This window comes from Pleurodeles waltl, chromosome 4_2, assembly GCF_031143425.1.
Source record: "Pleurodeles waltl isolate 20211129_DDA chromosome 4_2, aPleWal1.hap1.20221129, whole genome shotgun sequence".
Lineage (NCBI taxonomy): Eukaryota > Metazoa > Chordata > Amphibia > Caudata > Salamandridae > Pleurodeles > Pleurodeles waltl.
In genome coordinates, this window is record NC_090443.1 from 1032464336 (window position 1) to 1032492095 (window position 27760).

At 47.7% G+C, this 27760-nt stretch overlaps 1 protein-coding gene across 1 annotated transcript in view; it reads right to left on the reverse strand.

Moving 5' to 3' along the window:
* Positions 1-398: 398 nt before the first annotated feature.
* The window catches only part of LOC138293648 (MLX-interacting protein-like), a 168708-nt gene continuing 141346 nt past the window's right edge, over positions 399-27760 (reverse strand). The window contains exons 14-18 of the mRNA XM_069232939.1: positions 23965-24081; positions 16623-16750; positions 16277-16400; positions 15450-15579; positions 399-1657 (exon numbers count right to left, since the gene is read on the reverse strand). Of these exons, the coding sequence (XP_069089040.1) occupies positions 1536-1657; positions 15450-15579; positions 16277-16400; positions 16623-16750; positions 23965-24081 (621 nt within the window). The 3' untranslated portion in view covers positions 399-1535. The remainder of the gene's footprint in view (positions 1658-15449; positions 15580-16276; positions 16401-16622; positions 16751-23964; positions 24082-27760) is intronic.

Genomic DNA, 27760 nt, shown 5'->3' on the forward strand with positions numbered 1-27760 from the left:
GACGCGGTGTTGAATCTAACTATGCCGATCCCGAATGCAACAATACCGACGAAAATCTTCCGAAATTAGCTATCTTTCCGTTCCGAAACTCGGAGCGACAGGAACACGTCCGAACCCGATGGCGGAAAAAAAACAATCGAAGATGGAGTCGACGCCCATGCGCAATGGAGACAAAAGGAGGAGTCACTCGGTCCCGTGACTCGAAAGACTTCTTCGAAGAAAAACAACTTGTAACACTCCGGCCCAACACCAGATGGCGAGCTATGCAGAACATGCGTATCTACAGCGACAGATGCCATCGAACATATACTTCTTTCTTACCGGGGATCACCAGAACTGACTAGCATACCTGCATTCCTCAAAGATATCCCACTCTCTACACCACTGCATCACCCAAATTACAAAAAAACAGGTTCTTTTATTTTTTATAAAAACTTAATTAGAAGGTAGACATGTTTTACATGCATAGTGTTTGCACAAAAGGTGGCACAGTTTAGACCCCTTTGTTTCCCTGATGACCCTAAATGTGCTGAGCACATTTATTTTGTCCTGGACGAATAGTTTCTGAGCGCAACTGGGCCCTTGTTGCTACTCTTCTGTGTAGCGACCATCGCAAATACAAAGGGCCTGAAGGCAGGAGACTGGTAGATCATAGAATGTGAACAAACTACCTCCGCATGATATTTATAAAAAAAAAAAAAGAAAAAAAAAAAAAAGCTTATTTCTCTGTGCTTCAGCAATCACAATTAGCTTAAAAAGAAATATGTTATCAGTCATTTCTAAGCTGAGCAAATCGTAGGTCACTTCTGTTGCCTCCCGAAGTCAGGCAATATGTCTGCAGACACAGGATCCTTCTCCCATGCACGAACCCCAGCTGCTTTATCCATGCAACGTGTAGAGGTCACTTCATCTTGCAGATCTTTCCCTAAAGAAGGCCAATGGAGAAGGATGCCCGGTGATGGCCACTTCATCTCTCCATCTTTGATCTGCGAGTATATTGCAGGTGGGAGTGTCCTGGATCAGTCCCCCTTCTGCATTCTGTCTTTCAGCTCATTTTTAATGATGCCGAGCAGTATCCTATCCTGCACGGTCTCCCTTTAATTTCCTTATCAAGGTTCTCTCACTCGAGCTCTCTTTGCTTCTGTTGTGAAATACCAGCCTGTGCATTTGTGAAGATCTTCTTGCAGTTTGACTCAACTCACTAAATGTCTACCTAAGATGTGGATGATGGGCAGTTTTATGTGTATTCTGACGTTCACAGTGTTGGTGGGCACGGAGCTCCCCTCCTCTTCTTTTCAGGTTTACAGACTTTAGGATAACAGGCGAGAAAGCAAAAGGCAGGCTCCATTGAAGGCAGGTCTCTCCGAGGCAGGTCTCCCCTGTGGTCTCTGGTCTGTATGTACTTGCAGAGGGCTGCTGTGCCCAGAGAGCTCTTCTGTGGCAGGCATTCTGCAGGTGCGTCTTCCCATCAGTACCTGGTCAGTAGATCCTCACTGAGGGCCATTGACGTGGGTCTCATTCGTGGTCCCAGTCCACTAGCTGCTCCCCTTGCTCTGGCTGTTTTTGGCAACGGCCTGTCGGGCCTGCTCAGGGAGGCAGCCAGGGCTGGACAGGATAGAGGTCACCTTGATGATCTGAAGGAGTGATGAGCTGATGGCTACAGAGGGAGAGGAAGACAAAAAGGGAGAGTGAATGAGAGTGACAGAGAAGGAAGGTAGGAGAAAAGGAGAGCAGTTAGGAATAGGGGAGAGAAGACATGGGTTAGGAGTAAGAAAAAGTAACTAACAAAAAGGGGGACAGTATGGAAAGAGCCAGAAATATAAAGATGGAAATAAAAAAATGTGGCAAGATAAAGGAGAGTAAAACCGAAAGAAGGAAAGAGATGCATGGAGAAAAGATGGCAGAAGATTAGCAGCAAACGAGCAAGACAGCACCATAAAGGGCATAAGGGAGCAAAAGAGAAGAGATAAGGGAGAGAGGAATGAAAGAAAAATGATGGAGCAATGGAAAGAGGACACAAAGTGGAAAGTCATGGTTAGAGATTGACAAAAAAGTGCAACACCGAATGGGACACAGCAGGAAAGGAGAAACAAGGACAATGCGAGAAGAAATGACGGAGTGCAAGCGTTGCAGGAGAGTGTGCAAGCGTTGCAGGAGAGAGAGCGCGCAAGCGTTGCAGGAGAGAGAGCGTGCAAGCGCGGCAGGACAGAGCGCAAGCGTGGCAGGACAGAGCGCATTTGCAGCGAAGCAGAGTCACAAGCTACTTTCAGCACTCTGGTAAAGAACACTTGCTTTAAATGTTTCATGCACCCTAAAGGACCTCCAAAGATGCTTAAAGATCTTCAAGACTTTACCCTTGGAATTAAAGCCAACATCATGGCTTCAGAAAGCTATGTGGCCCTGTACATTTTCTGAATTGCCTTGTTTTTCCCCTCCACTGAGCTCGACTACAATCATACAAGCACCATGGAGCTGCTCTCAGTATTTTATATTTTTCATGACTCCAAAGTTGTGCACCCAGTTCGAGGGGACACCAGAAGTGCAATCTTAGTCTCAGTGAGAGTGTCTACCACCATCTTAGTCCAGCCTATGCACTGACTGCCCGTTGTGATAATAAAATCAGAGAGGAGGTGCTCTGGCCGTTTACCTTATATTAGGAATAATGCCTACTGGGTCTTACCCTAAAAGCTTCATTCAGACACTAAAACTGGGGTTCTTGGTATCCCCGATGTTTGAGACCTGTCCGAAGGACACTTGGTCATGGATATGGGGGGAAGTAGGACTTATGAAAGGACTGACGAGTGCTGGAATCCGCTGAACTCTATGTGGGTGCTCTTTATAAAATGGTGGCTTCCTCTGGGTTGTGCTGGCCCATGTCTATCTTCCATGTTTTACCTGGCTGGTGGGTAGCTGTCCAGTCCATTTGCATGGTCCGTGTGAAGGGCTCCCCTGTATGAGCGAGACTCCTGTAAGGAAATGCCTCCTTGGCATGGTTGCCCCCTGACTTTTTGCCTTTGCTGATGCTAAGTTTACAATTGAAAGTGTGCTGAGGCCTGCTAACCAGGCCCCAGCACCAGTGTTCTTTCCCTAACCTGTACTTTTGTATCCACAATTGGCAGACCCTGGCATCCAGATAAGTCCCTTGTAACTGGTACTTCTAGTACCAAGGGCCCTGATGCCAAGGAAGGTCTCTAAGGGCTGCAGCATGTCTCATGCCACCCTGGGGACCTCTCACTCAGCACAGACACACTGCTTGCCAGCTTGTGTGTGCTAGTGAGGACAAAACGAGTAAGTCGACATGGCACTCCCCTCAGGGTGCCATGCCAGCCTCTCACTGCCTATGCAGTATAGGTAAGACACCCCTCTAGCAGGCCTTACAGCCCTAAGGCAGGGTGCACTATACCATAGGTGAGGGTACCAGTGCATGAGCATGGTACCCCTACAGTGTCTAAACAAAACCTTAGACATTGTAAGTGCAGGGTAGCCATAAGAGTATATGGTCTGGGAGTCTGTCAAACACGAACTCCACAGCACCATAATGGCTACACTGAAAACTGGGAAGTTTGGTATCAAACTTCTCAGCACAATAAATGCACACTGATGCCAGTGTACATTTTATTGCAAAATACACCCCAGAGGGAACCTTAGAGGTGCCCCCTGAAACCTATCCGACTATCTGTGTAGGCTGACTAGTTTTAGCAGCCTGCCACAAACCGAGACATGTTGCTGGCCCCATGGGGAGAGTGCCTTTGTCACTCTGAGGCCAGTAACAAAGCCTGCACTGGGTGGAGATGCTAACACCTCCCCCAGGCAGGAATTGTCACACCTGGCGGTGAGCCTCAAAGGCTCACCTCCTTTGTGCCAACCCAGCAGGACACTCCAGCTAGTGGAGTTGCCCGCCCCCTCCGGCCAGGCCCCACTTTTGGCGGCAAGGCCGGAGAAAATAATGAGAAAAACAAGGAGGAGTCACTGGCCAGTCAGGACAGCCCCTAAGGTGTCCTGAGCTGAAGTGACTCTAACTTTTAGAAATCCTCCATCTTGCAGATGGAGGATTCCCCCAATAGGGTTAGGATTGTGACCCCCTCCCCTTGGGAGGAGGCACAAAGAGGGTGTACCCACCCTCAGGGCTAGTAGCCATTGGCTACTAACCCCCCAGACCTAAACACGCCCTTAAATTTAGTATTTAAGGGCTACCCTGAACCCTAGAAAATTAGATTCCTGCAACTACAAGAAGAAGGACTGCCTAGCTGAAAACCCCTGCAGAGGAAGACCAGAAGACGACAACTGCCTTGGCTCCAGAAACTCACCGGCCTGTCTCCTGCCTTCCAAAGACCCTGCTCCAGCGACGCCTTCCAAAGGGACCAGCGACCTCGACATCCTCTGAGGACTGCCCCTGCTTCGAAAAGACAAGAAACTCCCGAGGACAGCGGACCTGCTCCAAGAAAAGCTGCAACTTTGTTTCCAGCAGCTTTAAAGAACCCTGCAAGCTCCCCGCAAGAAGCGTGAGACTTGCAACACTGCACCCGGCGACCCCGACTCGGCTGGTGGAGATCCGACACCTCAGGAGGGACCCCAGGACTACTCTGATACTGTGAGTACCAAAACCTGTCCCCCCTGAGCCCCCACAGCGCCGCCTGCAGAGGGAATCCCGAGGCTTCCCCTGACCGCGACTCTTTGAACCTAAAGTCCCGACGCCTGGGAGAGACCCTGCACCCGCAGCCCCCAGGACCTGAAGGACCGGACTTTCACTGGAGAAGTGACCCCCAGGAGTCCCTCTCCCTTGCCCAAGTGGAGGTTTCCCCGAGGAATCCCCCCCTTGCCTGCCTGCAGCGCTGAAGAGATCCCGAGATCTCTCATAGACGAACATTGCGAACCCGACGCCTGTTCCTACACTGCACCCGGCCGCCCCCGCGCTGCTGAGGGTGAAATTTCTGTGTGGACTTGTGTCCCCCCCGGTGCCCTACAAAACCCCCCTGGTCTGCCCTCCGAAGACGCGGGTACTTACCTGCAAGCAGACCGGAACCGGGGCACCCCCTTCTCTCCATTCTAGCCTATGCGTTTTGGGCACCACTTTGAACTCTGCACCTGACCGGCCCTGAGCTGCTGGTGTGGTGACTTTGGGGTTGCTCTGAACCCCCAACGGTGGGCTACCTTGGACCAAGAACTAAGCCCTGTAAGTGTCTTACTTACCTGGTTAACCTAACAAATACTTACCTCCCCTAGGAACTGTGAAAATTGCACTAAGTGTCCACTTTTAAAACAGCTATTTGTGAATAACTTGAAAAGTATACATGCAATTTTGATGATTGGAAGTTCCTAAAGTACTTACCTGCAATACCTTTCGAATGAGATATTACATGTAGAATTTGAACCTGTGGTTCTTAAAATAAACTAAGAAAAGATATTTTTCTATATAAAAACCTATTGGCTGGATTTGTCTCTGAGTGTGTGTACCTCATTTATTGTCTATGTGTATGTACAACAAATGCTTAACACTACTCCTTGGATAAGCCTATTGCTCGACCACACTACCACAAAATAGAGCATTAGTATTATCTATTTTTTACCACTATTTTACCTCTAAGGGGAACCCTTGGACTCTGTGCATGCTATTCCTTACTTTGAAATAGCACATACAGAGCCAACTTCCTACATTGGTGGATCAGCGGTGGGGTACAAGACTTTGCATTTGCTGGACTACTCAGCCAATACCTGATCACACGACAAATTCCAAAATTGTCATTAGAAATTGATTTTTGCAATTTGAAAAGTTTTCTAAATTCTTAAAAGACCTGCTAGGGCCTTGTGTTAGATCCTGTTTAGCATTTCTTTTAGAGTGTAAAAGTTTGTAAAAGTTTGAATTAGATTCTAGAACCAGTTTTAGATTCTTAAAAAGTATTCCAACTTTTAGAAGCAAAATGTCTAGCACAGATGTGACTGTGGTGGAACTCGACACCACACCTTACCTCCATCTACAGATGAGAGAGCTAAGGTCACTCTGTAAACTAAAGAAAATAGCAATGGGCCCCAAACCTACCAAAGTACAGCTCCAGGAGCTTTTGGCAGAGTTTGAAAAGGCCAACCCCTCTGAGGATGGCAACTCAGAGGATGAAGATAGTGACTTGGAGGGAAATTCCCCACCTCCAGTCCTACTTAGGGAGAGCAGGGCTTCTCAAGCCCTGACTCCACAAATAATAGTCAGAGATGCTGGTTCCCTCACAGGAGGGACCAACAACTCTGAAATCACTGAGGATAACTCCAGTGAAGAGGACATCCAGTTAGCCAGGATGGCCAAAAGATTGGCTTTGGAAAGGCAGATCCTAGCCATAGAGAGGGAAAGACAAGAGATGGGCCTAGGACCCATCAATGGTGGCAGCAACATAAATAGGGTCAGAGATTCTCCTGACATGTTGAAAATCCCTAAAGGGATTGTAACTAAATATGAAGATGGTGATGACATCACCAAATGGTTCACAGCTTTTGAGAGGGCTTGTGTAACCAGAAAAGTGAACAAATCTCACTGGGGTGCTCTCCTTTGGGAAATGTTCACAGGAAAGTGTAGGGATAGACTCCTCACACTCTCTGGACAAGATGCAGAATCTTATGACCTCATGAAGGGTACCCTGATTGAGGGCTTTGGATTCTCCACTGAGGAGTATAGGATTAGATTCAGGGGGGCTCAAAAATCCTCGAGCCAGACCTGGGTTGACTTTGTTGACTACTCAGTGAAAACACTAGATGGTTGGATTCAAGGCAGTGGTGTAAGTAATTATGATGGGCTGTACAATTTATTTGTGAAAGAACACCTGTTAAGTAATTGTTTCAATGATAAACTGCATCAGCATCTGGTAGACCTAGGACCAATTTCTCCCCAAGAATTGGGAAAGAAGGCGGACCATTGGGTCAAGACAAGGGTGTCCAAGACTTCAACAGGGGGTGACCAAAAGAAAGGGGTCACAAAGACTCCCCAGGGGAAGGGTGATGAGACAACCAAAACTAAAAATAGTAAAGAGTCTTCTACAGGCCCCCAAAAACCTGCACAGGAGGGTGGGCCCAGAGCCTCTTCACAAAACAATGGGTACAAGGGTAAAAACTTTGATCCCAAAAAGGCCTGGTGTCATAGCTGTAAACAGCATGGACACCAAACTGGAGACAAGGCCTGTCCCAAGAAAGGTTCCACTCCAAACTCCCATCCAGGTAACACTGGTATGGCTAGTCTCCAAGTGGGATCAACAGTGTGCCCAGAGCAAATCAGGGTCCACACTGAAGCTACTCTAGTTTCTGAGGGTGGGGTGGATTTAGCCACACTAGCTGTCTGGCCGCCTAACATGCAAAAATACAGACAGCAACTCTTAATTAATGGGACTAGAATAGAGGGCCTGAGGGATACAGGTGCCAGTGTCACCATGGTGACAGAGAAACTGGTTTCCCCTGGCCAATACCTGACTGGAAAAACTTACACAGTCACCAACGCTGACAATCAGAGAAAAGTACATCCCATGGCAATGGTTACTTTAGAATGGGGAGGGGTCAATGGCCTGAAACAGGTGGTGGTCTCCTCAAATATCCCAGTGGACTGTCTGCTTGGAAATGACCTGGAGTCCTCAGCATGGGCTGAGGTAGAACTAAAAACCCATGCAGCAATGCTGGGTATCCCTGAACTGGTGTGTGTGAAAACAAGAGCACAGTGCAAGGCACAGGGTGAACAAGTAGAGCTGGAGTCTGGAAGAATGGCCCAGCCTACCAAGAGAACAGGAAAGTCAGTTGGGAAACCAACTGCAACACAGCAAAAGAAAGGGAACCTCTCTTCTCAGGAAGAAGTTCTGCCCTCTGAGGGAGCTGAGCCTTTGGAGCTTGAACCTTATCAGGTTGAGCTCTTAGGCCCAGGGGGACCCTCAAGGGAGGAGCTGTGTAAGGGACAAGAAACCTGTCCCTCTCTTGAAGGCCTTAGGCAGCAAGCTGCTGAAGAGTCCCAAGGCAAGAAAAATGGAACGCATAGGGTCTATTGGGAAGATGGACTCCTGTACACTGAGGCCAGAGATCCCAAACCTGGTGCCACTAGGAGAGTGGTAGTGCCTCAGCTGTTCAGAGAGTTCATCCTAACATTGGCCCATGACATTCCCCTTGCTGGACATTTGGGACAAACCAAGACGTGGGAGAGGTTAGTCAACCACTTCTACTGGCCCAATATGTCCAACATGGTTAAGGAGTTTTGCCTCTCCTGCCCCACCTGTCAAGCCAGTGGTAAGACAGGTGGGCATCCAAAGGCCCCCCTCATTCCACTGCCAGTGGTGGGGGTGCCCTTTGAAAGAGTGGGTGTGGACATAGTTGGTCCACTAGAACCTCCCACAGCCTCAGGAAATATGTATATCCTGGTAGTGGTGGATCATGCTACCAGGTATCCTGAAGCTATTCCCCTTAGGTCGACTACTGCCCCTGCAGTAGCCAAGGCCCTCATTGGTATCTTTACCAGAGTGGGTTTCCCTAAGGAGGTGGTGTCTGACAGAGGTACCAACTTCATGTCAGCATACCTAAAGCACATGTGGAATGAGTGTGGAGTGACTTATAAATTCACTACACCTTACCATCCACAAACTAATGGCTTAGTTGAGAGATTCAACAAGACATTAAAGGGCATGATCATGGGGCTCCCAGAAAAACTCAAAAGGAGATGGGATGTCCTCCTGCCATGTCTGCTTTTCGCTTACAGGGAGGTGCCACAGAAGGGAGTAGGATTCTCACCCTTTGAACTTCTGTTTGGTCATCCTGTAAGGGGACCACTTGCCCTTGTTAAAGAAGGCTGGGAGAGACCTCTCCATGAGCCTAAACAGGACATAGTGGACTATGTACTTGGCCTTCGCTCTAGAATGGCAGAGTACATGGAAAAGGCAACCAAAAACCTTGAGGCCAGCCAACAGCTCCAGAAGTTTTGGTATGACCAAAAGGCTGCACTGGTTGAGTTCCAACCAGGGCAGAAAGTCTGGGTTCTGGAGCCTGTGGCTCCCAGGGCACTCCAGGACAAATGGAGTGGCCCTTACCCAGTACTAGAAAGGAAGAGTCAGGTCACCTACCTGGTGGACCTGGGCACAAGCAGGAGCCCCAAGAGGGTGATCCATGTAAACCGCCTTAAACTCTTCCATGACAGGGCTGATGTGAATCTGTTGATGGTAACAGATGAGGATCAGGAGGCAGAGAGTGAACCTCTCCCTGATCTTCTGTCATCAGACCCAAAAGATGGCACAGTAGATGGAGTGATCTACTCAGACACCCTCTCTGGCCAACAGCAGGCTGATTGTAGGAGAGTCCTACAACAGTTTCCTGAGCTTTTCTCCCTAACCCCTGGTCAGACACACCTGTGTACCCATGATGTGGACACAGGAGACAGCATGCCTGTCAAGAACAAAATCTTCAGACAGTCTGACCATGTTAAGGAAAGCATCAAGGTGGAAGTCCACAAGATGCTGGAATTGGGAGTGATTGAGCGCTCTGACAGCCCCTGGGCTAGCCCAGTGGTCTTAGTCCCCAAACCTCACACCAAAGATGGAAAGAAAGAGATGAGGTTTTGTGTGGACTACAGAGGGCTCAATTCTGTCACCAAGACAGATGCCCATCCAATTCCAAGAGCTGATGAGCTCATTGATAAATTAGGTGCTGCCAAATTTCTAAGTACCTTTGACTTGACAGCAGGGTACTGGCAAATAAAAATGGCACCTGGAGCAAAAGAAAAGACAGCATTCTCCACACCTGATGGGCATTATCAGTTTACTGTTATGCCCTTTGGTTTAAAGAATGCCCCTGCCACCTTCCAAAGGTTGGTGAATCAAGTCCTTGCTGGCCTGGAGTCCTTTAGCACAGCTTATCTTGATGATATTGCTGTCTTTAGCTCCACCTGGCAGGATCACCTGGTCCACCTGAGGAAGGTTTTGAAGGCTCTGCAATCTGCAGGCCTCTCTATCAAGGCATCCAAATGCCAGATAGGGCAGGGAACTGTGGTTTACTTGGGCCACCTTGTAGGTGGAGGCCAAGTTCAGCCACTCCAACCCAAGATCCAGACTATTCTGGACTGGGTAGCTCCAAAAACCCAGACTCAAGTCAGGGCATTCCTTGGCTTGACTGGGTACTACAGGAGGTTTGTGAAGGGATATGGATCCATTGTGACAGCCCTCACTGAACTCACCTCCAAGAAAATGCCCAAGAAAGTGAACTGGACTGTGGAATGCCAACAGGCCTTTGACACCCTGAAACAGGCAATGTGCTCAGCACCAGTTCTAAAAGCTCCAGATTATTCTAAGCAGTTCATTGTGCAGACTGATGCCTCTGAACATGGGATAGGGGCAGTTTTGTCCCAAACAAATGATGATGGCCTTGACCAGCCTGTTGCTTTCATTAGCAGGAGGTTACTCCCCAGGGAGCAGCGTTGGAGTGCCATTGAGAGGGAGGCCTTTGCTGTGGTTTGGTCCCTGAAGAAGCTGAGACCATACCTCTTTGGGACTCACTTCCTAGTTCAAACTGACCACAGACCTCTCAAATGGCTGATGCAAATGAAAGGTGAAAATCCTAAACTGTTGAGGTGGTCCATCTCCCTACAGGGAATGGACTTTATAGTGGAACACAGACCTGGGACTGCCCATGCCAATGCAGATGGCCTTTCCAGGTTCTTCCACTTAGAAAATGAAGACTCTCTTGGGAAAGGTTAGTCTCATCCTCTTTCGTTTGGGGGGGGGTTGTGTAAGGAAATGCCTCCTTGGCATGGTTGCCCCCTGACTTTTTGCCTTTGCTGATGCTAAGTTTACAATTGAAAGTGTGCTGAGGCCTGCTAACCAGGCCCCAGCACCAGTGTTCTTTCCCTAACCTGTACTTTTGTATCCACAATTGGCAGACCCTGGCATCCAGATAAGTCCCTTGTAACTGGTACTTCTAGTACCAAGGGCCCTGATGCCAAGGAAGGTCTCTAAGGGCTGCAGCATGTCTCATGCCACCCTGGGGACCTCTCACTCAGCACAGACACACTGCTTGCCAGCTTGTGTGTGCTAGTGAGGACAAAACGAGTAAGTCGACATGGCACTCCCCTCAGGGTGCCATGCCAGCCTCTCACTGCCTATGCAGTATAGGTAAGACACCCCTCTAGCAGGCCTTACAGCCCTAAGGCAGGGTGCACTATACCATAGGTGAGGGTACCAGTGCATGAGCATGGTACCCCTACAGTGTCTAAACAAAACCTTAGACATTGTAAGTGCAGGGTAGCCATAAGAGTATATGGTCTGGGAGTCTGTCAAACACGAACTCCACAGCACCATAATGGCTACACTGAAAACTGGGAAGTTTGGTATCAAACTTCTCAGCACAATAAATGCACACTGATGCCAGTGTACATTTTATTGCAAAATACACCCCAGAGGGCACCTTAGAGGTGCCCCCTGAAACCTATCCGACTATCTGTGTAGGCTGACTAGTTTTAGCAGCCTGCCACAAACCGAGACATGTTGCTGGCCCCATGGGGAGAGTGCCTTTGTCACTCTGAGGCCAGTAACAAAGCCTGCACTGGGTGGAGATGCTAACACCTCCCCCAGGCAGGAATTGTCACACCTGGCGGTGAGCCTCAAAGGCTCACCTCCTTTGTGCCAACCCAGCAGGACACTCCAGCTAGTGGAGTTGCCCGCCCCCTCCGGCCAGGCCCCACTTTTGGCGGCAAGGCCGGAGAAAATAATGAGAAAAACAAGGAGGAGTCACTGGCCAGTCAGGACAGCCCCTAAGGTGTCCTGAGCTGAAGTGACTCTAACTTTTAGAAATCCTCCATCTTGCAGATGGAGGATTCCCCCAATAGGGTTAGGATTGTGACCCCCTCCCCTTGGGAGGAGGCACAAAGAGGGTGTACCCACCCTCAGGGCTAGTAGCCATTGGCTACTAACCCCCCAGACCTAAACACGCCCTTAAATTTAGTATTTAAGGGCTACCCTGAACCCTAGAAAATTAGATTCCTGCAACTACAAGAAGAAGGACTGCCTAGCTGAAAACCCCTGCAGAGGAAGACCAGAAGACGACAACTGCCTTGGCTCCAGAAACTCACCGGCCTGTCTCCTGCCTTCCAAAGACCCTGCTCCAGCGACGCCTTCCAAAGGGACCAGCGACCTCGACATCCTCTGAGGACTGCCCCTGCTTCGAAAAGACAAGAAACTCCCGAGGACAGCGGACCTGCTCCAAGAAAAGCTGCAACTTTGTTTCCAGCAGCTTTAAAGAACCCTGCAAGCTCCCCGCAAGAAGCGTGAGACTTGCAACACTGCACCCGGCGACCCCGACTCGGCTGGTGGAGATCCGACACCTCAGGAGGGACCCCAGGACTACTCTGATACTGTGAGTACCAAAACCTGTCCCCCCTGAGCCCCCACAGCGCCGCCTGCAGAGGGAATCCCGAGGCTTCCCCTGACCGCGACTCTTTGAACCTAAAGTCCCGACGCCTGGGAGAGACCCTGCACCCGCAGCCCCCAGGACCTGAAGGACCGGACTTTCACTGGAGAAGTGACCCCCAGGAGTCCCTCTCCCTTGCCCAAGTGGAGGTTTCCCCGAGGAATCCCCCCCTTGCCTGCCTGCAGCGCTGAAGAGATCCCGAGATCTCTCATAGACGAACATTGCGAACCCGACGCCTGTTCCTACACTGCACCCGGCCGCCCCCGCGCTGCTGAGGGTGAAATTTCTGTGTGGACTTGTGTCCCCCCCGGTGCCCTACAAAACCCCCCTGGTCTGCCCTCCGAAGACGCGGGTACTTACCTGCAAGCAGACCGGAACCGGGGCACCCCCTTCTCTCCATTCTAGCCTATGCGTTTTGGGCACCACTTTGAACTCTGCACCTGACCGGCCCTGAGCTGCTGGTGTGGTGACTTTGGGGTTGCTCTGAACCCCCAACGGTGGGCTACCTTGGACCGAGAACTAAGCCCTGTAAGTGCCTTACTTACCTGGTTAACCTAACAAATACTTACCTCCCCTAGGAACTGTGAAAATTGCACTAAGTGTCCACTTTTAAAACAGCTATTTGTGAATAACTTGAAAAGTATACATGCAATTTTGATGATTGGAAGTTCCTAAAGTACTTACCTGCAATACCTTTCGAATGAGATATTACATGTAGAATTTGAACCTGTGGTTCTTAAAATAAACTAAGAAAAGATATTTTTCTATATAAAAACCTATTGGCTGGATTTGTCTCTGAGTGTGTGTACCTCATTTATTGTCTATGTGTATGTACAACAAATGCTTAACACTACTCCTTGGATAAGCCTATTGCTCGACCACACTACCACAAAATAGAGCATTAGTATTATCTATTTTTTACCACTATTTTACCTCTAAGGGGAACCCTTGGACTCTGTGCATGCTATTCCTTACTTTGAAATAGCACATACAGAGCCAACTTCCTACAACTCCTATCCCCCCCATTTACTGTGTTGCAGCGACCTTCCTTGGCGATGGAAGTGATCCGTCAGAGACTAGCAGACACCACACCAGAATCAGTCGGAGCTGGTGGCACTGTGGCCATTTAGTAAAGCAACCTGCAAATTATGTAAAGCAAAAACAAAATGCACCCCCTAGACAGTAGCTTGCCAATGTTAGAATGTGATGCCGGTATCCTGCACTGGCCACCAAAGAGACGGAAGCAAGTATGTGGTCCATCACCAACATTACCCTGGGACAAAGAGAGGCAGGCGCACCAGTGTAGGAAAACAACAAAAGGAGTGGAACCTCCACATTGGTACCACTCTCCTGCCAGCCTGGGTTTAGGTCTATGAATTGCTCTGCTGCTGTTCCTTGCAGAAGAAAGAAAATGTACCTGCTTACCAAGGCACTTGAGTGCACCTCCCAGGAGGGGTGACCAGATTCCCAGGAGCACATGCTCAAGGCCAGGGTGTCTCAAAGGACCTGCATGAAGACAGTTCATTAAATGGAGACTACCCTGGAGCACAAGGCAGCCTTAGCTCAGCTGCCCCTGGGAAAGGTTGGAATGTGGGGCTGTCTTCCTGTCAGTCATGCCACCCTCCTGGCAGACTAAGTCTAGCTCCTCCTGCAGGGAAGTAGGTCTTCCTTCCGCTACTCAGGTCAAGTAGCGCGGCCACTCTGCAGAAGGACCAGTCTGGAGGGAGAATGGCAACCACACCGAGCTTTCACTCCGGACTCTTGTGGTCTCTCCTACACTAGTGCACAAGCCTGCTGTTTCTAGTCAATTAACTTGAACAAGGTACTGGCTGGGGGTGCCAGCACTTGTATTCCTCTGGTAATCAGATTAGTCTGCCACGACCAACCAGACTTTTGAAAGTTGAAAGGCTCCTCCAATCCTAGGGCATCTTCTTCCTGGCCAGAATTTCCATGCTCCTTGTCCAGTATCCACATGGAGACCAGCTGGAGTTCAGTTGTCATGTGGATTCACCTCTGTCTGGTAGCTGAGTTGTCAGCAGGGACGGGCACAAGCACATGAGATGAGGGAGGGGTGAATTTCCCTTCAGCAACACCCACTATACACTAGGTACAGGAACTCATCACAATGTCTCAGGCGTAACAAAGGCCAAGTAACTCATTTAAGGGAGACCACAACGCCCCACAGCTCCCCACCCCTCCCCCCGCACCCACAAGGGTACAGGTGAAAAGGCATTTGGTCTCTGAATATAAAAACTATGCCTCCACCATCAGTCATGACCTTAGCTGGGTTGAAAAAGGACTCAAACAAAAAGGAGTACAATTTGGGGGTCCCTTGGCAATAACGCTCCACACTGATGCCTACAAAAATGTATATCACAGAGAGAATTTCCAGCCGGCTTGCATGATTACCACCCGCACTAAGGGGAAGGGAAGACCACACACAGCTGGGACAATGGGAGGGTGGCACAGCTTAAACAAAGGAATGCAGAGGACTTTTGCCTGAACAGCATTAAACTGGAGAGATGGCAGACAAAACACACAAGGCATGTCTCTCAAAAGACAGTGTTTCCCTAGACCCCTCCCTCCTACAGTGAGTACACATAGTTCCCAGCGAGGGGCAAGAAAACAGAATCACTGGGGGCTGAAAAATAAGGTAAAAACTAAGCGAGGTCTAAAGAACAGTTGATGAAAGGAGTCTAAGTCACAGCAAAAGATGGAGGCGTTAAAGAGACACAGCCTGGTTGAAGTGTGACTACTGAATGAAAGTTTGGTGAAATATGCTCCCTAAGGCAGCAGAGTTTTGAAGAATATAAGAATTTTCCCGTGGTGCAGAAACCCTATCTCCAGTGTGGAAGACAGACCCAAGGGGTCACCCTCAGAAATATGGTGATTGCATTAATGAAGTACTGCAGGTGACTAGAATAGGGGACACTTTAACACCCTCCCTGCATGTCCCTCAACAAAAGGACTGGCCCCCATTGGTGGATCACTGTCTGAACATGAGCGGAGAAACCCGTACAGAATACAAATTAATAGTGACATACCTGGTCGCAATACAGGAAGGGAACAGTGTTGCCTGAGCCACGCCAGTACAGAGGGGCGGAACTCCTCATGACTTGTGGAACTGACAGCCTCCTGGTATGTCTCAAAGAGAGGCCTGAAAATAATACTAAACTAGAAAAGAAAAGAAGGAATATGTTACTTATCCTGTTCCACACTGGTAGACAGCAGTCTCCATCCCCCAGTTTCCAGCCCACCAACCCCACACTCCGAGAGGCACATACACCCCTGTGGTCCCACAGTGGGAGAGTCATCTAATACCACACTGGGATAGAGGCTTCACTCCCACTCTTTTTCATAAGACATGTGCCTCCATACCTCTGATGTGGCACACTGGGAAAGAGCAGTCTATCTCACCAACTTCACACTCTAAGAGGTATTTACATACTTCTGATCCCACAATGGCAGAGTCATCAAATCTCACACTGGCACAGAGACCACCTCCTCCTCCTCCCCACGTATCCCATTACTGAGAGGAGTCTCTATCCTTCTAGCTGTGGGATAGGGCTGCCTTTATAGCTCTAGTTGTATGTAGTGGTGCAAAACTCCACTTCTAGCCGCACACACGTTACCATGGACTTCCTTGTCTCTTACTTACACGTGTAAATCAAATAATACAAAATAAGAATGCTTACCCTCCATTTACGCCGACAGCTCTTGCAAGGTTTTTGACTTAATCTAGAAAGAGGTCCCAATGCCTCAGTAGGGGGTCCCTCTCACCAAAGGTCGTATGTTGTCCCACAAGGCTTCAGAGCATTCAACAAGAGTTTGTGTTCTGTTCTACACAGACATGCACAGCACACTCGCTCACCAGCCAAAACTTCCAGTTCTCCAGAGTACGGCTTCGCACGTAGCTCTCATAGAGCTGGTTCATGTGCTCGGTATGGTGAACAACGGTGGGGGCACCAGAGGCTGGCAGCTGCTGTTGGTACTCACTGGTAAGAAAGACAAGACAGTAGTTGTCAAATCAGGGGCAATCTAGTGCTGCTACCTGTGCCCCTTCCTCTGTGCACTGCTCTGAAAAGTCATGTTATAAATACACCTTGACTTCCCAATTAAACCATATCCCTTTTAATCTTGACCTGCCCAGCAGTCACTTGGGAGATTTATAGTCCAAAGCAATATAAAATAATCACGTCTTGTACTGAGGGACTCACCTGATGGCGATGTTAAGCTCCTCGATCTCATCTCGAAGGCGCTGAGCATCATCCTGCATTCGCCGACGCTCCTGCTGTAGCCGTGTGATGAACATCACCGACTTCTGAAGCAGTACGGCCTTGCTCATCTGGTGACGACGAGAAATTGTCAGCAGCCAGAAGAGGGAAAAAGGTGTTAAAAACAAACTGCAGAATGGTAAAAGATTGATATGAGAGAGAGAGTCAAAGATACCCAAAGACAGGTACGGGGACAGGGAGAGCCGATGATGCGAGAAAGGAGAAATGTAAAGGGAAAGAGGGACAGGATTATGTGAACATCTGAAACCCAGAACAAAGATAGCCTTTATCATGAAATAATACCCTTTGAAAACTGTAATAATGATTTTTCAAAGTTTAGAAAGGGAAGAAAAAATTGCAATATTCGAGATGCGGAAGAAATCTCATAGTTTTATAGTAAAGGAAGAATACATCAATGAAAGCTACAAAAATGCATGATGGCATTTATTATGCCAAAAAGATACTATGATGTCATTTGTTTAGTTGAAAATACCATAAATGAAAATGAAGGTAAATTTTAAATTGCCCAATAAGATAAAATAACACTTTTCAAAACTGACTTTTAAAAAAAATAAAGCTTTAAAGTAGCGAATGAGGTAGAGCGGGACGGGCAGGAAGAGGTGATGGACATGAAGGGCTCTGCAGCATGTTCAGGAAGATAGCAGCAGCCAAAGGGTCACAATAGCAGAACAAGCATTTGCAATGCAATGGGCCTTGCGTTTGCTCGAGTTACAGCCATTAGCATTGTAAGGAAAATGTCACTTACCCAGTGTACATCTGTTCGTGGCATTAGTCGCTGCAGATTCACATGTTGTGCATAGTCCGCCGTCTGGTGTTGGGTCGGAGTGTTACAAGTTGTTTTTCTTCGAAGAAGTCTTTTCGAGTCACGAGACCGAGGGACTCCTCCTCCTTTGTTCCATTGCGCATGGGCGTCGACTCCATGTTAGATTGTTTTCCCCCCGCAGAGGGTGAGGTAGGAGTTGTGTATGTTAGTAATAGTGCCCATGCAATGGATTGAATAAGTATGTACCAAATAAGGTTTAAGTAATATATTTACAAATGTACAAATGTTGAAGATAATTTCCAAACGGCTACAGGCTCCCGGGGAGGCGGGTGGGCACATGTGAATCTGCAGCGACTAATGCCACGAACAGATGTACACTGGGTAAGTGACATTTTCCGTTCGATGGCATCTGTCGCTGTAGATACGCATGTTTTGCATAGACTAGTAAGCAGTTATCTCCCCAAAAGCGGTGGATCAGCCTGTAGGAGTGGAAGTAGTCTGAAATAAAGTTCTTAGTACGGCTTGACCTACTGTGGCTTGTTGTGCGGATAGCACGTCTACACAGTAGTGCTTAGTAAATGTGTGAGGCGTAGACCATGTGGCTGCCTTACATATCTCGTTCATTGGAATGTTTCCTAGGAAGGCCATGATAACGCCTTTCTTTCTGGTTGAATGTGCCCTTGGTGTAATGGGCAGCTCTCTCTTTGCTTTGAGGTAGCAGGTTTGGATGCACTTAACTATCCATCTGGCTATACCCTGTTTTGATATTGGGTTCCCTGTATGAGGTTTTTGAAATGCAATAAACAGTTGTTTTGTTTTCCTAATTTCTTTCGTTCTGTCAATGTAGTACATTAATGCTCTTCTGATGTCTAATGTATGTAGTGCCCTTTCAGCTACTGAGTCTGGCTGTGGGAAGAACACTGGTAGTTCTACCGTTTGATTTAAGTGGAAAGGTGAAATAACTTTTGGTAAAAATTTAGGATTGGTTCTTAGGACTACCTTATTTTTGTGTATTTGAATAAAAGGTTCTTGTATAGTAAACGCCTGAATTTCACTTACTCTTCTTAGAGATGTGATGGCAATGAGAAATGCAACCTTCCACGTTAAGAATTGCATTTCGCAAGAGTGCATGGGTTCAAAAGGTGGGCCCATGAGTCTTGTTAAGACAATGTTGAGGTTCCATGAAGGAACAGGTGGTGTTCTTGGTGGTATAATTCTTTTTAGGCCTTCCATAAACGCTTTAATGACAGGTATCCTAAATAGTGAAGTTGAATGGGTAATCTGCAGATATGCAGATATTGCTGCGAGGTGTATTTTTATGGAAGAGAAGGCTAGATTTGATTTCTGTAAATGTAGTAAGTATCCCACTACATCCTTTGGAGATGCATGTAATGGTTGAACTTGCTTATTATGGCAGTAGCAAACAAATCTTTTCCATTTGCTTGCGTAGCAGTGTCTAGTGGATGGTCGTCTAGCTTGTTTTATGACTTCCATACATTCTTGGGTGAGGTTTAAATGTCCGAATTCTAGGATCTCAGGAGCCAGATTGCTAGACTCAGCGATGCTGGGTTTGGATGCCTGATCTGTTGTTTGTGTTGTGTTAACAGATCTGGCCTGTTGGGTAACTTGACATGGGGTACTACTGACAGGTCTAGTAGTGTTGTGTACCAAGGTTGTCTTGCCCATGTTGGTGCTACTAGTATGAGTTTGAGTTTGTTTTGACTCAATTTGTTTACTAGATATGGAAGGAGAGGGAGAGGGGGAAAAGCGTACGCAAATATCCCTGACTAGTTCATCCATAGAGCATTGCCTTGAGACTGCCTGTGTGGGTACCTGGATGCGAAGTTTTGGCATTTTGCGTTCTCTTTTGTTGCAAATAGGTCTATTTGAGGTGTTCCCCAAATCTTGAAGTAAGTGTTTAGAATTTGGGGGTGAATCTACCATTCGTGGACCTGTTGGTGATCCCGAGAGAGATTGTCTGCTAGTTGATTTTGGATCCCTGGGATAAATTGTGCTATTAGGCGAATGTGGTTGTGAATTGCCCATTGCCATATCTTTTGTGCCAGGAGGCACAGCTGTGTCGAGTGTGTTCCCCCTTGTTTGTTTAGATAATACATTGTTGTCATGTTGTCTGTTTTGACAAGAATGTATTTGTGGGTTATGATGGGTTGAAATGCTTTCAACGCTAGGAATACTGCCAACAATTCGAGGTGATTTATATGCAGCTTCGTTTGATGTACGTCCCATTGTCCTTGGATGGTGTGTTGACTGAGGTGTGCTCCCCACCCTGTCATGGAAGCATCTGTTGTTATCACGTATTGTGGCACTGGGTCTTGGAAAGGCCGCCCCTTGTTTAAATTTATACTGTTCCACCATAGAAGCGAGAGGTATGTTTGGCGGTCTATCAACACCAGATCTAGAAGGTGACCCTGTGCATGTGACCATTGTGATGCTAGGCACTGTTGTAAGGGCCTCATGTGCAGTCTTGCGTTTGGGACAATGGCTATGCATGAGGACATCATGCCTAGGAGTTTTAATACCATCTTTGCCTGTATTTTTTGTGTTGGATACATGGCTTGTATAACCTTGTGAACATTTTGAACCCTTTGTGGACTTGGAGTGGCTATTCCCTTTGTTGTGTTGATTGTTGCTCCTAAGTACTGCTGTGTTTTGCACGGCAGAATGTGAGATTTTGTATAGTTGATGGAGAAACCGAGTTTGTAGAGGGTTTGTATGACATAATCCGTGTGGTGTGAACACTTTGTTAGGGAGTTGGTCTTGATTAGCCAATCGTCTAGATACAGGAATACGTGCCTTCTGATGTGTGCAGCTACTACTGCCAGGCATTTTGTAAATACTCTTGGTGCGGTTGTTATACCGAACGGCAACACTTTGAATTGGTAATGTATGCCTTTGAATACGAACCTTAGGTATTTCCTGTGCGAGGGATGTATCGGTATGTGGAAATACGCGTCCTTTAGATCTAAGGTTGTCATGTAGTCTTGTTGCTTTAGCAGTGGTAACACGTCTTGTAGCGTGACCATGTGAAAGTGGTCTGATTTGATGTAGGTGTTTAGTGTTCTGAGATCTAGGATTGGTCTCAGTGTTTTGTCCTTTTTTGGTATTAGAAAGTACAGTGAGCAAACTCCCGTGTTTTTTTGTGTACATGGTACCAATTCTATTGCGTCCTTTTGCAGTAATGCTTGAACTTCTAGTTCCAGAAGGTCTAGATGTTGTTTTGACATATTCTGTGTTTTTGGTGGGACATCTGGAGGGAGTTGGAGAAATTCTATGCAATAACCATGTCGGATAATTGCTAAGACCCAAGTGTCTGTTGTTATCTCCTCCCAAGATTTGTAAAACTGACTTAGTCTTCCCCCCACTGGTGTTGTGTGAAGGGGTTGAGTGACTTGTGAGTCACTGTTTGGTTGGAGGGGTTTTTGGACTTTGAAATTTTCCCCGGTTTCTAGGGAATTGTCCTCCTCTGTACTGGCCCCGAAAGCCTCCCCTTTGGTACTGTCCCTGGTATGTAGACGGTGTTGATTGTGAGGTGCTGGCTTGTGTGGCTTGACCCCGAAACCCCCCTCTGAAGGTTGTTTTGCGGAAGGTGCCGAAAGTGCCTCTGCCCTGCGGGGAATAGAGTGTGCCCATGGCCTTGGCTGTGTCAGTGTCCTTTTTCAATTTCTCAATTGCCGTGTCGACTTCGGGTCCAAACAATTGTTGTTCATTGAACGGCATATTGAGCACCGCTTGCTGTATTTCCGGTTTAAAGCCAGATGTGCGCAACCATGCGTGCCTTCTTATGGTTACTGCGGTATTTATTGTTCTTGCAGCTGTGTCCGCAGCGTCCATAGAGGAGCGTATTTGGTTATTGGAGATGTTTTGTCCCTCCTCAACCACTTGTTTTGCCCGTTTTTGAAATTCCTTGGGTAGATGCTCGATGAGATGCTGCATCTCGTCCCAATGGGCTCTATCATATCGTGCTAGGAGCGCCTGAGAGTTGGCGATGCGCCACTGGTTTGCAGCTTGTACTGCGACCCTTTTCCCAGCTGCGTCGAACTTGCGGCTCTCCTTATCCGGAGGTGGCGCCTCGCCTGATGTGTGCGAGTTGGCTCTCTTGCGAGCTGCCCCTACCACGACTGAATCTGGTGGCAGCTGTGAGGTGATAAAAGTAGGGTCCGTGGGCGGTGCTTTATATTTTTTCTCCACCCTTGCAGTTATCGCTCTACTCTTGACAGGTTCTTTGAAGATCTGCTTTGCGTGCCTTAGCATTCCTGGAAGCATAGGCAGGCTTTGGTAGGTGCTATGGGTGGAAGAGAGGGTGTTGAAAAGGAAGTCATCCTCGACAGGTTCTGCGTGTAACGACACGTTATGGAACTCTGCTGCCCTAGCTACCACCTGTGCATACGCTGTGCTGTCCTCAGGTGGTGAGGGCTTGGTAGGGTACGACTCAGGACTATTGTCTGATACTGGGGCGTCGTATAGGTCCCAAGCGTCTTGGTCATCTTGGCTCATGGTGGTATGAGCCGGTGAATGTGACGGAGTCTGTGCCGGTGATATATGAGTTACAGGTGGAGGAGAGGGTGGCGGGGTTACCTTTTTAACCACTTTTGTTTGTGGTGTTTGTTCCTGTGTTTGGAACTCGAGTCTCCTTTTTCTCCTGATTGGGGGAAGGGTGCTGATTTTCCCTGTCCCACTTTGTATGAAGATTCGCTTTTGTGTGTGGTCCACGTCAGTGGTCTGCAACTCTTCCTCAAATCTGTGTTTGCGCATTTGAGAGGACAGTGATTGTTCCTCTGAATACGAGCTGGCAGTCGGTTCGGTTGCCGGTCGTTTTGGCACCGAAACTGTGTCTTTGCTTGTTTTCGGCTCCGAGGAGAATTTCCTCTTTTTCGGAGTCGAGCCTTCTCGGCGTCGATCATCCTCGGTGCCGCTGTCTCTGCGTCGAGCAGCTTCGGTTCCGCTGTCTCGGCGTCGATCTTTTTCTGCAGCACTGTCTCGGTCCCGAGATTGCTGTGTGCCTGTGTCTCGACCCGAGTCGGACAATCTCGGCACCGGTTCGGCCTTTTTCGGTGCCGATGGACGGTCACCTACTTTATGGGTGGAGCCATGGCCTGTTGGCAGTGGCGTCCCCTGGGCCTTGTCTGTTTTCTTGTGTGGTGCTTGCTTCGACGTCTTACTCACGGTTTCTTCGACGTCGAATTCTTCCGAGTCCGATTCATGGATGGAGAAGGCTTCCTCTTCTTCTCCTTGTTCCTCGAACCCTCGTTGTCCTGTCGGCGTGGCCGCCATCTGCAATCTTCTGGCTCGCCGGTCACGGAGCGTTTTTCGGGACCGAAACGCACGACAGGCCTCACACGTCTCTTCCCTGTGCTCGGGCGACAGGCACAAGTTACAGACCAAATGTTGGTCTGTATATGGATATTTATTGTGGCATTTAGGACAGAATCGGAACGGGGTCCGTTCCATCAGTGTCGATGTTACACGCGGTCGGGCCGACCAGGCCCCGACGGGGGATCGAAAATACCCCGAAGGGCTACCGGAGCTCTTCACGATTCGGTGTCGATTCTATTCTAACCCGATACCGAACGAAACAATACCGACGTAGTTTTCCGAAGTTATGACTATCTTTCCGTCCCGAAACCCGGAGCGAAAAGGAACACGTCCGAAACCGATGGCGGAAAAAAAACAATCTAACATGGAGTCGACGCCCATGCGCAATGGAACAAAGGAGGAGGAGTCCCTCGGTCTCGTGACTCGAAAAGACTTCTTCGAAGAAAAACAACTTGTAACACTCCGACCCAACACCAGACGGCGGACTATGCACAACATGTGTATCTGCAGCTACACATGCCACCGAACACTCCTTTTCTTGCCACATGAATTGAAAATGAAAAGTAAAACAGCTGACATAAGGGAGCTGATTCAAAGCACCACGGCCGCCCTGAAAGTGAGCGAGAAGGAGCGACACAAAAGGAAAAAGAGGTTCGCTCACAGTCAAACATAATCAGCAAAAGTGCAATTATCCATATGACATGGTCGGTGTCCAAGGCAGTAACAAAACCACCCCAAGAAGGGACACACGTGAACCATTTACCAATGATGATAAAGGATTTTTGAATGGCAAGCCCAGGAGCGAGTGATGGGCGTGCGGTGGGGGTAGTTAAAAGCCCAGATAGATAACAATACGTCGGAAAAGCAGCGCTTGCGCACTGCGATGCTCAACCTAAAAGCTGATAAAAGGACAATCAGAGTGGTGGTAGAGAGATCAGCAAAAGGAGGGCTTTCACCATAACAGAGAAAAGGAAATGCTGGCATTAAAAAAAAAAAAAAAAAAACATCACAAATAAAAAATGAACAAAATCATGATCTTCTTTATTTGCTAACCTTTTTAATATGAATTGAAACAATTGTGGTAATGGCTTCTTTATTTTGCATTTTATGGTGACAGCCGTCTTAACTTTAGCATTGTTTCATGTCTTATAGATCCAGAGTACCTACCTTCACTCCTGACTGCGTGTGCTCTGGGTGGACCAGGCTGGCGAGAGCCTCCAGGCCATTGCTAATGTTCATCCTTCGTGCCCGATCAGCAGAGGGTGGGTGCGATCTGCGGCTTCCCTGTAAAGCATACCACACAAGACTTCACTCAACCAGAAAGCATTCATTGCAACAGTTTATTTATAAGGACAACGGCCTACAAGGAACATACTGCAGCCCCAATACTCACCCACCTACAGCAGTAGTAATGCTGTGGCAGAGCCAAAACCCTGGTTCTGCTACAGCCTCAGCATGATCCTTCTTAGAGAAGAAACTCCTTTTTCATATTATCTGTTCTACTGCAGCTACAACATTGTTATGCCATTAAATGTGTTTGACCACTGACTTTGTGTCTCACCACTGTGCATATTAGTTGTTCAATGTTCACCAGTAGCACATTACATGTTGTATTCAGTTTAGCTGCCTATTGGCTTTAACATGTCATTAGACATTACATTCTGTATTCAGTTTAGCTGCCTATTGGCTTTAACATGGCATTAGACATTACATTTTGTATTCAGTTTATCTGCCTTTGGGCTTTATCGTGGAGTTCGACATTGCAGTTGAGACATTACAGATGAGCTGTGTTTTTCCAAATGGTAGACCAAGCTGTGTTTTTTGTATTTCGAATTCTCACCGAGCCCTAGTGTGATAAGAGAGCGTATATATTGTGTTTTTCCCTCTGCTTAACCCTGGGAACGAGTGAGCTTTGGAGACTTGGCCACTCTCCAACGCTTGTTCTGTTCCCACTCTGATGTACAGTAGCCAGCATGTTTTGACTTTTTCATTATAAGGGGTGTCCCTGGGCAGCAGCGGGAGAATTTTCCGAGACTTCAGTCAGGAGCGGACGTCAGCTGCCTGACCTCCCGTTTGGGTGGAAAATCTCTTTCTCGCAGTTGAACAGGAATCATCAACTTGAAGGCATGAGAAAGATGACGAGCAGTGATAGGCCCTGCGGTGATGAATTTTGACTTTTATTCTTTGCTTTGAAGTTATGCTATAATATAATCACATGTATTTGCTGTGTACATTGCATTTGAGAAGTACTTTGATATATTTTGCTTTCATAGCTGTGACTACTTTTAAACGTGTGCTTCCACCCTACTAATCTCGTCTCTCAGGAACCTCGTGGTGAAGTAATAATAAATGTCTTCTTTAAACTAAGAAGTGCATTCCAGAGAAGTTTTGTCAGCTCAGTCATAAGATAAGTGGAAAGCAAAACAAACATGAACTAGACAGCAAATAACACTGCGGTGAGACAGGCATCCTGAACAGGGCTTGGTGAAGCGGAGCCGCTCAGCCGTCACCGACCTCAAGAATGGAGGTGCTTAATCTTTGAAAGAGAAGTGTAGAACAGCACAGCATAACTTTGTTGAAAGGGTCTCACCTATGTTGGGGGTGGCAACTGCCCTCTCACATCAGGCTCTTCACGTGACTGCACATGCAGGCCTGTTAAGACGTGCTGCTGGGTCCCCACGTTCAAGTTCTGTCCAGTCCACTATACCTGAGCTCCATTATCCTTGTGTGTGGGGCACGTGACTAACATGTCGTTTGTGACTGGTGCAACAAATGGTGCCAGTAAAGAGGAAGAGCGAGCGAGAGAGGAAGAGAGAGAGAGAGAGTGAGTGTCTGTGTATGAGAGAGAGACAGAGAGAGAGAGAGAGAGAGAGAGAGAGACACACACACACACACACAAACTCTCTCTCTCTCTCTCTCTATCTGTGATGCTGGGTTACCTGCAGGCTATCCATTTTCCATGGTGGACTCAACAACATACGTTTTTCCATTCACAGCCCCCACCCCTTATCTCTTCGTGGTAGGAGAAAAAATACTCTTCTTAGGCCACAGAATAGCAATGGTGGCTCTCTGGCTACACCAGTCAATCAAATACATACCCTGACTATGACCAGTTCTAATCGGCCTACCATAGCCCACGAAAACCAAAGACAAGCTGATACCATGCATGCACCGGCCAAGGCAGGCAGTGCCTGGATTCCTGGAGACACCTACAGGAATGAGAGAAGAAAGAAGGACCCACAGACAGCATGCTCCTGGCCCTGGTTAAACAGAGATGTTTTCTTACCTCTTCATTTGCTGGCTTACCCTGTCCCGGTCTCTTAAATACCTACCCCTGGAGCAGCACCCGAAGAATTTCCCTTCACACCCTCTGCCACTGAGCTTATGGTCAGTTGGTTTGGGCTGGTTGTTCTCAATTTCAAAACATCTGTACCTATATTCTACTCCTCACAGTTTAAGAAATAACACAGTCCAAAGCTGCCGCTGGAAACTAACCTAAAAGACCATTTCCCAGTTGCAAATGGGGATGCCTTAGGGTCCAGTTGGTCCCCCAAGTCCTACGGATGCCGGAACACACAGAAACCTTTAAAACAATCAGCAACTAGACACACACGCCTCTAAAGTTTGCTACCCATGGGCATATCACATAGTGCTAATCCATTACTAGAACTGATCCCATTTTAAAAACATTGAGACCAACAACTGTGACCTCTGCTATTCTCTAGGAGAATTGTGCCCGAACTGGACACAGACTACCGAATGCCAGGTAGCAAATGGAACTATGCTCCAAGGGCTCTTGACGTGATAAATTCACCATTCAATGTGACTTCGGTGGGATTTTTATTTATTTTTGTGTGGAGAGTTTTCTGTTCAAGGGCTGCTTAAGACTTTTTACTGGAACCTTAACAGCAGGAACTTCAGCCCGCTGACCTGTCCTGTTTGCACCCGGACGCAGAGGGTAAGATCTTTCACATAGAACTTACTATATTGTATTTCTTTGCTTGGCAATGTAGTACAGCCACCAAGACTCCAAGACAGACGAGAAGTCACAAATTGCTCTCTAGGATTGCAATGGTCAGAAGGACTAACAACCTTGAAACATTTAGCACCTAATATACAAATATTTTAAAGAAGTAGTTGTAATAATTAGGCAGGAATGTCAGGTCATGTCTGTAGTAGTTTAATCAGGCATAAACTCTGTCATGGTCTTCACAGGCCGGCAGCTGGCTCCAACAGCCAACCAGGAAAGGAACATAGAACATGCAAACATTCGGCGGCTAGTTAAAGTCGCAGCACAAGCAACGTGAGATCTGCCTTTCAAGCCCATATCTGGATGATAAAACCACCTTGCTCCATGGCCTTTCAGCCTCCCTACGAGATCCCAATTAAGACACCCTACATACCAGAAACAGGACCACCAGTGACAGAACTCCACTGGCTTCCCTTGCTGGTGTGCACCATCTGCAAAACTAGCTGCATCTTCTAAAAGGCCATCACAAATGGAACACCCTCTTACCTATCGGACAAGCTCACCATTTCTGGTGGCTCACACCACAGTCAGGACATGATCAGACTAGAAATTAAGTGCAAAAGAACACAATGTAGCAGGACTTCTCCTTTTATGCACTCAGGAGTTGAATGCTATCTAGGTTTCCACCAAGACCACCTTGAATCTGCTCCAATTCATGAGCTGAATAAACACCTCTTTGAAAACCACTACATCACAATGAAATAACAGCCACTTTCGCTCAGAGCTCAGCTAACCCTCCAATCACTCATGAGGTGAAGGTGCAAGGGCGTACCCCTCAAGTTGGTATCAGGACTCCGAGACCCAGTGGAGAGCATGTTCCTTCAAAGGGACCTCGCTAGGCCTGGATTTCTCTTAACTTTACCACAGCACCTTGCTTTGTATGAGAGTGCCAGGCACCTAGATTCTTTTCTACTTCTGGATAATGCAATTGGC